The sequence below is a fragment of the Buteo buteo genome, chromosome 27, assembly GCF_964188355.1.
Source record: "Buteo buteo chromosome 27, bButBut1.hap1.1, whole genome shotgun sequence".
NCBI lineage: Eukaryota > Metazoa > Chordata > Aves > Accipitriformes > Accipitridae > Buteo > Buteo buteo.
Genome location: NC_134197.1, coordinates 12,361,194 through 12,374,167, shown reverse-complemented (window position 1 = coordinate 12,374,167; position 12,974 = coordinate 12,361,194). Strand labels below are relative to the sequence as shown.

The 12,974-nt window shown below is 35.6% G+C and overlaps 1 protein-coding gene across 2 annotated transcripts in view; it reads right to left on the bottom strand.

The window, feature by feature from the left end:
- ZC3H7A (zinc finger CCCH-type containing 7A) overlaps window positions 1–12,974 on the bottom strand; it is a 31,141-nt gene that overhangs the window by 5,973 nt on the left and 12,194 nt on the right. For both annotated transcript variants that reach the window (XR_012654580.1, XM_075058856.1), the window contains exons 8-18: window positions 12,483–12,513; window positions 11,677–11,957; window positions 9,065–9,272; window positions 8,023–8,087; window positions 7,137–7,329; window positions 5,285–5,446; window positions 4,458–4,654; window positions 4,131–4,228; window positions 2,893–3,074; window positions 747–823; window positions 62–195 (exon numbers count right to left, since the gene is read on the bottom strand). Coding sequence is in view for 1 of the 2 variants with exons in the window: in XM_075058856.1 (XP_074914957.1) it covers window positions 62–195; window positions 747–823; window positions 2,893–3,074; window positions 4,131–4,228; window positions 4,458–4,654; window positions 5,285–5,446; window positions 7,137–7,329; window positions 8,023–8,087; window positions 9,065–9,272; window positions 11,677–11,957; window positions 12,483–12,513 (1,628 nt within the window). In the remaining variant the exon portion in view is untranslated. The remainder of the gene's footprint in view (window positions 1–61; window positions 196–746; window positions 824–2,892; window positions 3,075–4,130; window positions 4,229–4,457; window positions 4,655–5,284; window positions 5,447–7,136; window positions 7,330–8,022; window positions 8,088–9,064; window positions 9,273–11,676; window positions 11,958–12,482; window positions 12,514–12,974) is intronic.

Genomic DNA, 12,974 nt, shown 5'->3' with positions numbered 1-12,974 from the left:
CCAAAAGAGGTTCTAAATGGCTGACAAAACAGTAAAATTTTCACTGTTTGGTCTTACTTACGGGTGTCTTGCCTTTGCACTACAGTATTTTTTGTTTCTGTCTGGCTCATTCACTTGACCATTTCTCCAGCACTGACCACAAACAAACTTCATCTTCAAATTAAGTGATCCATATTTCATTTGGTTCCCAAGGATCTTAAGCCAAAAAAACAACAACAACAATAAAAGGTATTTTGTATCTGCAAAGAAATCCATACGTAATTATGAATTACCCCCTACAATAAAAGTTTACAACACATGTCCGGAAGCAGATGTTACACTGCATGCCTTGTAATAGTTTAGCTTGTAATTTCAAACTAGACATTTCTTAACAAATGCATTTTTATTTAACTTATTTCTGATTTAGGTGTACGTAACCAGAAGTTGTGGTAATATATACCAACTAAACACATAAAAGTCCTACATATTGAAAAGATAATTAATTGCCCTATGGCAGCTGACTTTGAAACCATATTTAGGTTTTATGTTCCACCTATGACAGAATAAGCAAAGCAAAAAAAGATTGTGCAGAAGCAAAGCAGGCCTTTTAGTGTGAGCGAGCCGAAGAAAGCCTACAGTGAAAGTGATTATTTGAAGAGAGCATTAAAAAAAGTGATTTCTAAAATAAGCTATATTATACACAGACATAGAAAAAGAATTACCACCAAAGTCATTGTAAAATTAGTTTAATAGAAAACCAAAAATACCTGTGATCCATGTGCACTAGCTTCCATGTTCTGCCAGTATTTCTTTGATTCTTGAACAATAGTATCATGTGAAATAGCTGTAAAGGAAGGGGAAAAGTTCTTGAGCACTTATGACTGTTGTAGAAGTACAGACATGCTCAAACTTGAATGCTGCTGAAGCCCCAGAGCTTTTATCTATTTCTCTTTTCATATATTGTATACATATACATAACACTCATGTGTGGGTGTGTATATACATTTACATCCATACACACACAGGCACATATATATATATACATACTTGAGAACCTCCTGAGTGCCTCCAAAACAGAAATATTGCATATATATCAAAAAGCACGTTGAAAAGCACACAGTTTTTCAAATTACAGATTGCTCAAATAAGTTAAGGTGCATCTTTGAATATTTATTTAAACATAATATACTAAACCTCTAATGACAGTCTAATTAGAAAAGCTACATTGTATTATGGACCACAGAAAAACTATCCAAAATGCAAGCTGACAGACACTACATTGCCCCTGCCTTTTTTTCAAAGATTTTGAACAAGGCCTGTTAATTAAGTTTTGTTTCAGAAAAAAACAAAAACCAAACATTCTTAGAAATACTTTGGCTAAGGTTCCTATAGGAGCTATACAGTGTTTACACATATGGTAACATTACTGCTCTAATTCCACACAAATATAGACTGTCATCCATGTTTGGATTTAAGGGTCAGTAAAATGTTTCTTGCTTGAGGTAGCATTTACTTCCCATACCTTACATTCAGAAGAGGAACCTCATTCAAAGAGCAGAGACTGAACTTTAACTGACTTCAGCAAAGCATGAGGACAGCATGAACACATCATAAAGTAAAAAATAATGCCTTCTGTGGCAAATCAAGTTTCTTGGAAAACCCAACCCTTACTTCAAAATAGAAATTATAGTGTAAGTATTTGCTATCCTTGATTTTGTAGGGGCAGCTGGTAAGAAAATAACTGTTTTACTTTCACACAGAAACTTCTAAAGGCTCATCCAAGGAGAGACAGAACAGGAAATCAGCAAAAAAAGTCATCTCTTGTCTGTATTTGACTTTCTTCCTCCAAAATTTTCAGGTCAGTGTGACATCTCATGTCAGTATGCCTGTACAAGAATCTAGATAGAAAGCTGAAGTAACAAGGAGCCTCTTCTTCAAAGAATGGACAGGTGAGGATAAATCAGACATAAAAGGGCAAAAATGCCAGAAACACTGTAACACACTGGGATTGCCACACTTCCCTTTTTCCTCTGTGCATCACAATGATCCAACATGATTACTTAATATGTAAAGTACTGCTATCATACAGAGCAAAGTAGGAAGGATGAGCAACTGTTATGTGGTACCAATTATTTACTGCTAACAGTTCAATAGCTTTTTTAAAAAAGTGTGTCATGGAGAGTTTGGAACTCATGACCAAGGAACAGACCGCAAGTACAGAAACATGTCACTCAAAAGCTATCAGCTAGAACTGAAGTAGTAAAATTTGTTATCCTCAAAAAAACCAACAAAACCAAGCAATATCAACAAGCAGCAGCCTAAATGTCCTGTGTAAGCAAGAACAGAAAGTTTTATCAACACATACACTAATAAGAGACAGAGTAGTGAACTGGAAAGATTTATTTTCTGGCTCACTATGTAAGACTATCAGAATAAGCACTAAGCTAAAAGAAAGGTTTAACTGTGTAAAAAATTTTGATTCTTGTACTGGGGGATGAAGGGAAGCAATGGCATAAATAAAATATTTCAAGCTTTTCTTTCAGTGCTCTGTGAAAAAAATTTGATCAAGATCTTCCAAACTTCGAAGGTTTAAAAATAGAAACAAATCTAGTTTGACTTGGATAAAATATCTGCTCAAGAATTTTAGTTTTATTTCAAGAAAAAAAAAATCTGATTATAATGAGTAGTTTTGACAGTTGTTATTACTAAAAGCTTGCTGATTTTGAATAGCTAGTAGCCTACTCAATACTTTCCATCATATTTACATTACTGTTTATTGAATACGCTATATGAAAGATTCTAGCAAATTTAAGTGAATGCACTGATCCCAAGTTGCTAATTTCAGAAGGGAGTTGAGCAAAGGACGAAGTGGCATTACAATGAAGAGTAAAGCGAGTATTTTACCAAACATACCTGTTTCCTTTTGCATTATCCAGACTTTAAGCTCTACCAGACTGTGAGCATAAAAACATTTATCCTCTCGTAAACAGCCATAATGCACCTCATGTCTGCACAGGTCAAGCTGACATCGAACTTGAAAAGGGCGGATTTTGGAATATTTCACCATAGTTTCTCGCAAAATGTGGACAAGGCACCTGTTTTGAAAACAGTAAATTTTAGATATTCCTTAAAATGAGTTTGTTCCTGTGTAGAAAAACACATAAATTAACCACTCCTCTTCACAGTTTATTCAAATGTCTGTTTAACAATTTTTACTTGAAATCAGAAAGTCAAAAAAGTTTCCAGAAGGAAGTAGCATCTAATTATTTCTAGGCTGAGTAAACCAACATCACGATATAGTACTCTTGTGAAATCCAGAGGTCCCTCTTCTGCAAAGCATTACTGATTTCAGTCCAACTGGATCACTCATTTCCAAGAGGGAAAGCATATCATGTCCACTGCCAAGTATATATCCTGATCTAATTACAAATACAAGTACTTATTCTTTTGCAGAACACCATTAAAGAAAGAGTTGATGCATCACGGTAACAGCCCAGCTCTTACAGCTGTAGTTTTTCCTCAATATAGGGAAGTAGAGTACAAACAAAGCCATTAAAATGCTCCCATTTATGTTTCCATCATATAAAAACTTAAGTCTATTAATTCTCCAAAACTTATCTAGCACTATTACCACTATGAAGTCTTTGTAACTTTCAAAGAATAAAGACACTTTCCTCACACTATTTTTTATCAACTGAATTAATAAGGACTATGGTCTATTTCAGACACTGTAATTAAGGTAAATCTGTTCTTAACTGAGTTAAAACTACAGCAAAATAAGCAAAACAGACCAAAGAAAGAGCAAACTTACGAATTCCTGTATTAATTTAACATCACACATCTGTTTACATCAATGCAGCTCACCAGGTAGATAAGCTATTAACAAGCTGACACCAAAACCGCTAAGATTCAAACATGAGTGTGGATACCACTAATTTGAATGCATTGATGAAGAAATAGTTCACTTTCAGTTTAGTCATGAGACAATCCTTGTTCACTAAGTTTGTCTTACCCATGCCACCAAAGCATAGCGGTCAGTTAGCAAGGAAGATAAGTTGATCAACAGGTAAGAAATGAAAGTCAATATTAAAAAATGCCCCGAAACCTTTGCTTTTAATTCAAAACTTAGAGAGATGGTATTTCAGACATACTTGTTATCTTCAAAGTCATGCATAGCAGGGTGAGAACAAGAGGATGAGTTATCCTTGTTCCTTTTGCTTATTATTCTGGGTTTGTGATCAAAACATTTCTGGAACACAAAAACAGGTAATTATAGAGTATGTATTTTATATATTTAAAAATATACCTTACCTTAAAGATTTTAGAGACTTCAACTAGTCTCTAATCTAAAGCTAGCCAAATTATTATTGAACATGCATTTCAAAATTTACAAAATAGTCATGCATGAACTAAAGCATTTCTTTCCAGATAATTTTATTATTATCATTTTTACTGTGTCATTAGAAATAAAGCAGCACCTCACAAAGAAACATAAATAATCCATGGTGTTCTTGAAGAAGTCGGGACACAGTCAAGTTGATCTTTCCATTTCCGCCAAAAAGAGCTTCTCGACTAAGGGCTCCTTTGCGCTCCAGTGTCCACACATCAATCTCCTCTTGGCAATACGCAAATGTACAATGACCTGGATATCTGCATTCCTCTTCAGCAGCAACATCTAAAATGACAACATTGAATATGACATTGCTTTTACACAACTTTTGTTGTAAATTCATCTTAACACTTCCTCTATCTCCGTTTCAAATGTTTTTAATAAAGAAGCTACATCTGTTGTAAATGGGTCACTTAACTCTAGTGGACAGAAGCAAAACCTTACGCTGAATGACTTGCTGAAAATGTAAGACTCCCCAGAAAGGTTGATGCACACCTGCATCAGCTATTCTTTTCTAGTCTAAGGCAACAATGCTGAGAACCCAAAATACCCTTTGCTTAAATATAGCTGTTAATTAATCCACAAGTCATCTTGCTTACATTGTAAGTAGAAGATCATACTGCAAAAGTGTAACAAGAGAATGCTTTTTTGTTTGTTTTGAACAGTAATAGCCCACCACTCAGAAGGGAAGTTATTCATGATGAAGAACAGAAGTACAGTGCATGTTCCCTAAATAATCACGTTAATGGTCAAAACACAGCTCCCCTTACAGCCTTTGAAAATGTAAACAACCCAGTGAACTTCCTTCAACTCCCATGAGCAAAAATAAAAACTCAATCTATACTTCACTGTAAAAAAGCTAAACTATATTACTTTGAGTGTAGGCATTAACATTTTACCATCTAGAACACATACCTTTACATATATAATATGGTCCCACATACTGTGTCTTTGTTGGTCTTGGACGTATTTTTTTCCATGACTTATCTTCAGAGTTTTTTATTCTACCAATTAGAATATCCTTCTTACATTTATGTTCTAAACTGGGATGGTAAGCATAATCCAATAATTTAGGACCTGAAACAATCACAGAAAATTGCTTATATTTGCATAAGTTGCAGCATACTTTTAACATTTCCATACCCAGACTGGCACATGAGCCCAAAAGCAAAGTACACGAACACACTGTATAGAATTCCTACTTGCACCGGCAACTCTGAAGAACCAGAAGTCATTAATAGCCATGTTGAGCAGAATAGAAAAAAAACTGAATACTTACAAAAGGACCAGTCTCAGCAAGAAAAAAACCACAGGTTATTTGGGGAGGGATGCTGTGTTACAACCTTAAGATTACTTTTGGAGAGCAACAAATTGCTGCATTTTTTCAAATTCCAAAGTATATGTTTCCATAACACTAACTTAAAACTTAAATTGCTTATTTATAGTAAGTCAATGCAGACAAATTCCAAGGATCAGTAAATGGCTCTCTTAACCTTCAACTTCCATTGTATTAGAACAGTTACTACGTTTAGACACAAAACACACTAGATAAGAAGTACATTCGTGCCAAAAATAAATGCCCATCCCAGAACTTTGTGATTTTGGAAATAAAAGTATGCCTAGCTTTAAACTGTCTTTAGGATGATACTAAAGTGAAGATTACATTATCACCAAAATGAAGAAATCAGGGAGAGTCTGAAGATGAGAAATGCTCAGTGAATGTCACTGTTTAAGGGACTACAAAAACAAGAGTGTGACGCAGTTCCCCTAGACATGAAGCTGATGGAACAGTACAATTTCAAAAGTAGGTAGTAAAAGCGGGAGACACGCCAAGGCTTTGATAGAGATGCAAAGAAACAGAAGAAATAGATGCTTTGATACAAAAAGTGAAGCTAGGAACATGCTAAGTACTTCCACCAATATTTTTATAGTTCCTGCTTTTAACAGAATGTGTTCTATGGTTTTTCAAACATCATTTCATGGATTTTTTTATTGTAAAAATAATTTTAAACTAATAGAAAAGTTCTAAAAACTACAGTAGTCATCCCCTAAATGTCTCGATACAATTCTTCATTAGTATATCAATAAAACCTATAACTTGAAACACAATGCTTATTTTTAGGATTAGTCTTAATAAAAGCTATTGCCTCTAGAATATGGCTCTATTTAACAGCAACAGCTCAGGCCTAGAAGATTAGTTATATTAAAGCCCAATACTGGTTAAGATCATTTGAGTCAATACAGTGGAGTTAATTATTACTAAGGTTGGGAAGCCTCAGGATTATGATTTAGAATTAGTTTGAAAGAACAATAAAACAGATGGGATGTGAAGGTTACCAGGTACTTTGAACTGCGGTTCAATTCCCCATGGCCAATCAGAGAGAGTATTGCAAGTTTTTTTTTAGTCTTGAGCAAAGGTGTCATTCTTCACAGTACCCTGGGGGTTGGGAGGAAAGTGAATACAGAATGTGAACGACCTTGCATAGTAAACCTACAGGTTGGGGAAAGCGTGTGGTGATTTGTGGTGGGTTTAGGAATCAAGAATCTATTAGGACACGAAATAAAGACAAGAAGAAAGAGGATAAAATAGTTGTTGAAACATTTTACCAGTTCCTTAATCATAAGTTCATACTACATCTGCAAAGAACAAGTCAGGATTAACACTGTTTAGAAGCCAACAGTATTTTAACTTATGAACACTAAAATTTTAAATGTATGCTTTATAATTTTTTAAAAATCATCCCAGTTGAGTCCAAAAGCCCCTTACCTTTTTTGACAAAACATAACTGGCAGGCCTGTCTTAGCTCATGTGTACCTTCTAATGGGTTTCTTCCCGCAAGTGCTGAAGATATAGGTATATTAGCAGTTGTGCTGCTAAAAACATTTGAAAAGTCATTTCTAGTTTGGCCTGCAATTCCCATGTAATTTTCAGACCCAAACAAACTACTGGGGCCATTTATCTGTTGGAAGAAAGCATATTTTATTTGATCCATATAATTTAGTTTATCTACAGTTTAAGTTTAACCTACTGAAATTGTTTTTCAAAGCATAAGAAAGACTACACACAAAATTTGTAACACCCAGTACAGACTAAGCATATAACAAGATCCATCCAGGTACAAGTTGAGCAGCACTTGCCAGGCTAAGTATTACTCCATCCTGGCTCATAAAGATGCAATCCTTCATGCCACCCTTCGACACATAATCAATGGCCAGCAGCATGATTGAAAATATACAGCATGACCAGGGTACAGAGACCAGATGTATTCTCAGACACAAGGTGATCTCTGTTCCTATACTAGGACAGGTTTCCAGGATTATTTGGCACTCAGATCATAAGAGATTTTCTCTCTTAGGTTGGTTATTTTACACTTCCACAGTATTTTACAGGAAGTTCCTCAGAATGGAAAAAGTAGCTATGACAGTAGTCAAAGTTTGAATACATAAAACACCCTTTGTACATTTTTCCTTGTGTTCGATTACTGTTGCTGTGAGCTATGGTACAACTGTTCTCCAACCCAGAATCATATTTTAATGGTAAAAGTGCCATTTTTTAAAAATAGAAAGTTCTACTGTAAAAATTAAGATCTATGTTAAGCCTTCAAGGTGTTAACATTTGAATTGATGTGAAAGAAAACATGAAAAATACTTACAAATAACGGGGAATTATTGCTGCTAAGTGTTGGTGTTCCATCTCTAGAAGCTGAACTTGAGAGGTCTAAAGAAATAAAGAGAAATTTTAGTTATTTCAGTTCCCCAAAACATCCTATGCGAAAAATTATTTATCATTCCTGAGAAGTAGAAGTATCAAAGGTTTGGGGTTTTGACAAATACCAAAGGTTTTTTTGTTTGCTATGATTACTTTTTTTTTTTCAATCATGTAAAAGCCCCTTGTAAACATCTGGGCTGAAAAATTACTAGGTAATCATCTATAATATAACCATCTGATTAACATCAGCAGTAGCTTCACAGGCATATACTGAAGCAACATGAAGATACTTGTGCAGTACAAAAAGGGTAGCTAGATAAGCAATACCTGACTATCAAAAATGAGGACATGAAAGAGGATTAAGAGGATGCTTCTATTTTTGATTTTATTTTGTAAATTTGGCTTTGTTCTAAAGAGAGCATGCTCCTGTAACACTGGTAATTAGAGACAAAACTTTATTTTATATTTTCTAATTCATTGACTATCTATATCTTGTTAGTTCACATACCTGATTTCACTACGTAATTATAATCCCCAGAGTTTGAATCCAAACATGTAATACTGGTATCTTTTCAGCGTACAGTTATATTAGCCTTTTAGAATTCTTGTTTATTGCCAAATCCTCAGAAATGGTTTAAGCTGTAAAAACACTTTTTTTTTTTAAAAAAAAAAAGTTTGAAGGAACATGGTTCCTTCTTCATACTTATTCACCTGAAACAAGTAACTTACACAATAAATGCAGAAAAACTGAACAGAGGGAGCTTGGAGCATGCTTATGCAGACCCCAAGTAAACAAAAGCTTTATTTATAAATTCTTGTGTACAACCAACACTGATTATCAATACTTTCCAAAATTGTGAGCACACATGAAATATTATGTAAGTGTTAATTATTACTGAAGAGTTGTGAAAACTCATTTGCTAAAAACAGAAGCCAGTTGGCTCATGCACAACTCTCATCATAAAAGGTTAAGACTCATTTCTTACCTCTTTTGGGGTCACTGATTGAGAAAGTGCTTAATGGTGAACAAAAATTTTCCAGTGAAGAAGCCAAAGGCTGTGAAAAGATTTCTGAAAGAGAAGGTGAAGGAACAAATCCTGCAGTAACTGGCAGCGTCCCCAACAAAGAAGCAGAGAAAGGTACACTAGGAGCTACACTTCCTGCAGGAATAGGTCCTCGGGCTCCTGTAGTTTGCTGGAAAAAAGGAAATTTAAAAAGAATGTTCACACACTGCAAAAAAACTCTAAAGAACATAATATGCAATAATATTTGTTTTAGTAAAGTTTTTGCAAAGTTTTTATAAACCTACTGAAAAACAACACTAAGAGGTACAGTACAGTACTACAGTACTGTACAGAGCTACAGTACACTTAGAGAACTACAGTAATCAAACCCTAAACAATGCCTTAATGCAAGGAATTATCCATGAATCAACCACTTTAAAGGTTCAGTTAGCTGAAGTTTATTACATTATTAACAGTTTTGGATTATTTTTATGAATCAGATCAGAGCTGAATTTCCTAATTATGTTAACAACATGAGACGACAGGGAAGAATAGGAAGAGTCAGAAATCCACATTTTTTTTCTAAATAAAGAGAACATAATTAAAATTGCAGTACCGTTAAGAGTTAGCTTTGAAATAAATCTTCAGATACAATCAAATGATACCATGTTCTGCAAAGGCCAGATCACCTTTTTCTCCCCCATGGAAAATAACACATCCTTCTGTACTCCCTTTGTTAAGGACGTACCAAGTGGGGGAGTTCCTCTTCCTTCTCCCTGTCATCCCAAGAAGCTCCCCCCTTGAATGGAGGTTGACCAAATAGGTCTGCAAGGGGTTTGACCAACATGAAACTCCCTGTTCCCCAAGCTGTTAGCCTACAGCTCAAGATTCTATACTACACAAGACTGCAGTCTATCTTGGTAGGCTGTATTTCCTTCTGGCTTTCACTACGGTGTTGTGGTTTAACCCCAGCCAGCAACTAAGCACCACGCAGCCGCTCACTCCCTCCCTCCCCACCCAGTGGGATGGGGGAGAAATTTGGGAAAAGATGTAAAACTCATGGGTTGAGATAAGAACGGTTTAATAGAACAGAAAAGAAGAAACCAATAATAACACTAATAAAGTGACAATAGTAATAATAAAAGGATTGGAATGTACAAATGATGCGCAGTGCAATTGCTCACCACCCGCTGATCGACACCCAGTTAGTCCCCAAGTGGCGATCCCCCGCCCCCACTTCCCCCAGTTTCTATACTAGATGTGGAAGTATGGAATACCCCATTGGCCAGTTTGGGTCATGGGTCCTGGCTGTGTCCCCACCCAACTTCTTGTGCCCCTCCAGCCTTCTCACTGGCTGGGCTTGAGAAGCTGAAAAGTCCTTGACTTTAGACTAAACACGACTTAGCAACAACTGAAAACATCAGTGTTATCAACATTCTTCACACACTGAACTCAAAACACAGCACTGTACCAGCTACTAGGATGACAATTAACTCTATCCCAGCTGAAACCAGGACATATGGCAAACCGCCTAGGATCTCTTAAAAATAATTGCGTTCTACGTTTCCAAAATACTTTCTACAAAAAGTGCATAAAACAGAAAATTAGAAGCCCAAGCATTTTTAATCTAACGATTTACAGCTGCAGCCACAGCTGAAAAAGGAATTAAAATTACAGCTCATTGAAAAATTAAATATGTCACAGTCTCATTTAACATTGCAATACTAAGGGCTCCAAATGACTGGTAGGGCCACAGCAGAGAGTCAGTAAACTTGCTGATAAGTTCAGACATCTCTGCTGATCAATCATAGCTCTCATTCTGACTAATAGCTGAGAAACTCTGTATGCTTCACAGTCTGTTCTAGCTTTAGAATGATGGTGTAATTAAGAACAACTCTTCATGTGCCTTAATTTCTCTAATAATCTCTTCTAAAAAGTATAAAAAGTTAGACTCATGATGGTCTAACTATTTCTGGTTATCCAGGAGGTGGATCTGGACAAAGCTCTGATTGCAGAGATATTAGTGAATGCACTAGAAGAGCACAGCGCAAGTACTACTGTCCTGCACAGCTATAAGCGTATGTTTAACTATAGTTTCTACAACTACAGGGTGGACACTCCGACACATTTTCAGGTTCTGAGAGGGTTTATTTGCACCACAAAAAAACCCCAACAAAACAAAACAAAAAAACCCCAACACTAAAAAACCTATACACCAGCCCAGACTTCTAAAGTCTACTTCACTTTTCATAGTACTTCCTGCAAATAATATCCCTCCCACTGCGGCAGTGTTGGTAGTGGTATAGCAGTATTTCTGAAGTAGTATCCCTCCCTTAGCAACCTCACTCAGGTTTTCCAACATGCAAAACCAATGTAATTGTCTTTGGAGCTCTGCTGGGTCCTGGTACCTTTACAGCCACATTTGCAACAATCTGACGGAGGAAAAAAAAAAAAATCAACTCAACTATGCACAAATACAGCTCAATGTAACTAGAAAAGGTAACTCACATTTTGCCACTAGCCCCTTTGATAAAAATACAAGATCCCACTCAAAGACAGTCTTTTGAGAAAGAAAATAAACAAAAAAGTCTTACCATTACACTTTCATCTGGATCAGGCACAGAATCAAGTAATTCATCAAGTTCTTCCCCAATAATTATATCTCCATCTCCACAATCTAAACATGCTTCTGGCATAGAGAAAGAAACATTCCCTCCATTTGCCAACACTGCAGAAGGCAAAGAAACCTTTTCCACTTGAAGAGGCATAACAGAAGATAAAGATGGTACAGGTACTGATGACACTTTAGACACTTCAGAAACAAAGTTTGATGAAGCAGCAGCAGAAACCATCTCTTGCTTCTGGTCAGATAAATCTGGAACAGGTAAGACGGGAATGACTGGAACTTTTGTTCAAAGATGTAAAAATATCTTGCATAACTTTTACCCTGACAATGTGGGGGGTGAGGGAGTGGAGAAACATGAAGAACATTTAAGTAAAATCACATTCAATGTTTTCAGTTTCCACTAGCTTCCAATTCATGCGTACCTATATTTCAGCATTTATATATTACTCAAACTAAAAAAGACAGGAGAAGTTACAGACCTAATACTTTACTAAATCTTCAGCATATTCTCCCCTCCGTATTTTTCCAAGTTAAAGATAACAGTATGAGACAATCACTATAGGAGCAGTTGCAATCATATCAAGTTGAAGAGACCGAAAGGAAATTTGCTCAGCCACTTAAATATGTAGTTTTAGAGGTAGAGATCAGACTTTTTACCACAGATCTTTCAAATGACAAGATGAATATTCTTAAGAAATTTCATAACAAATACAACGAGATGTGCATGGTATATCTAGCTTCCTACCATTAATACTGTAACACAACAAGACTCACCTAACTCAATATCTTCTACAGAAGAAGAATTCTGTAAGTGAGAAAAAAATACCTCTCAGCACTTTGCACAAGAGCCATTAAAAATTACAAATACATATTTACAGACTAAGAATGTAAGTCCTCAAATTTAGGTTTTATAAAATTTGAAATTTATGAAGTCTAATGGAATTTAAAGGTCAAATAACTTTTTAGATAAAGCATCCATTTGCAGACTGAAATCCACTCATGTTATCACTAAAAATCTGCAACGAACCAACAAAAGTGAGAATGATACTTCAGGGAATGAAAGAGTCTAAACAGTATCTTAAATGAGCTTTTGCTATGTTTCCTCACTTATTTACAGCTAAATTGTCTACATGCCCATGAAAAAAGTCTGTAAGATAGAGATGAACTTCTCATTACTGCTATTCAGACACATTACAAATAGCAAGATAAATGCAAGTTCAGCTGCTAGCAAAGGTCAAATTTGGAAAAAAACATAAATTAAAAGAG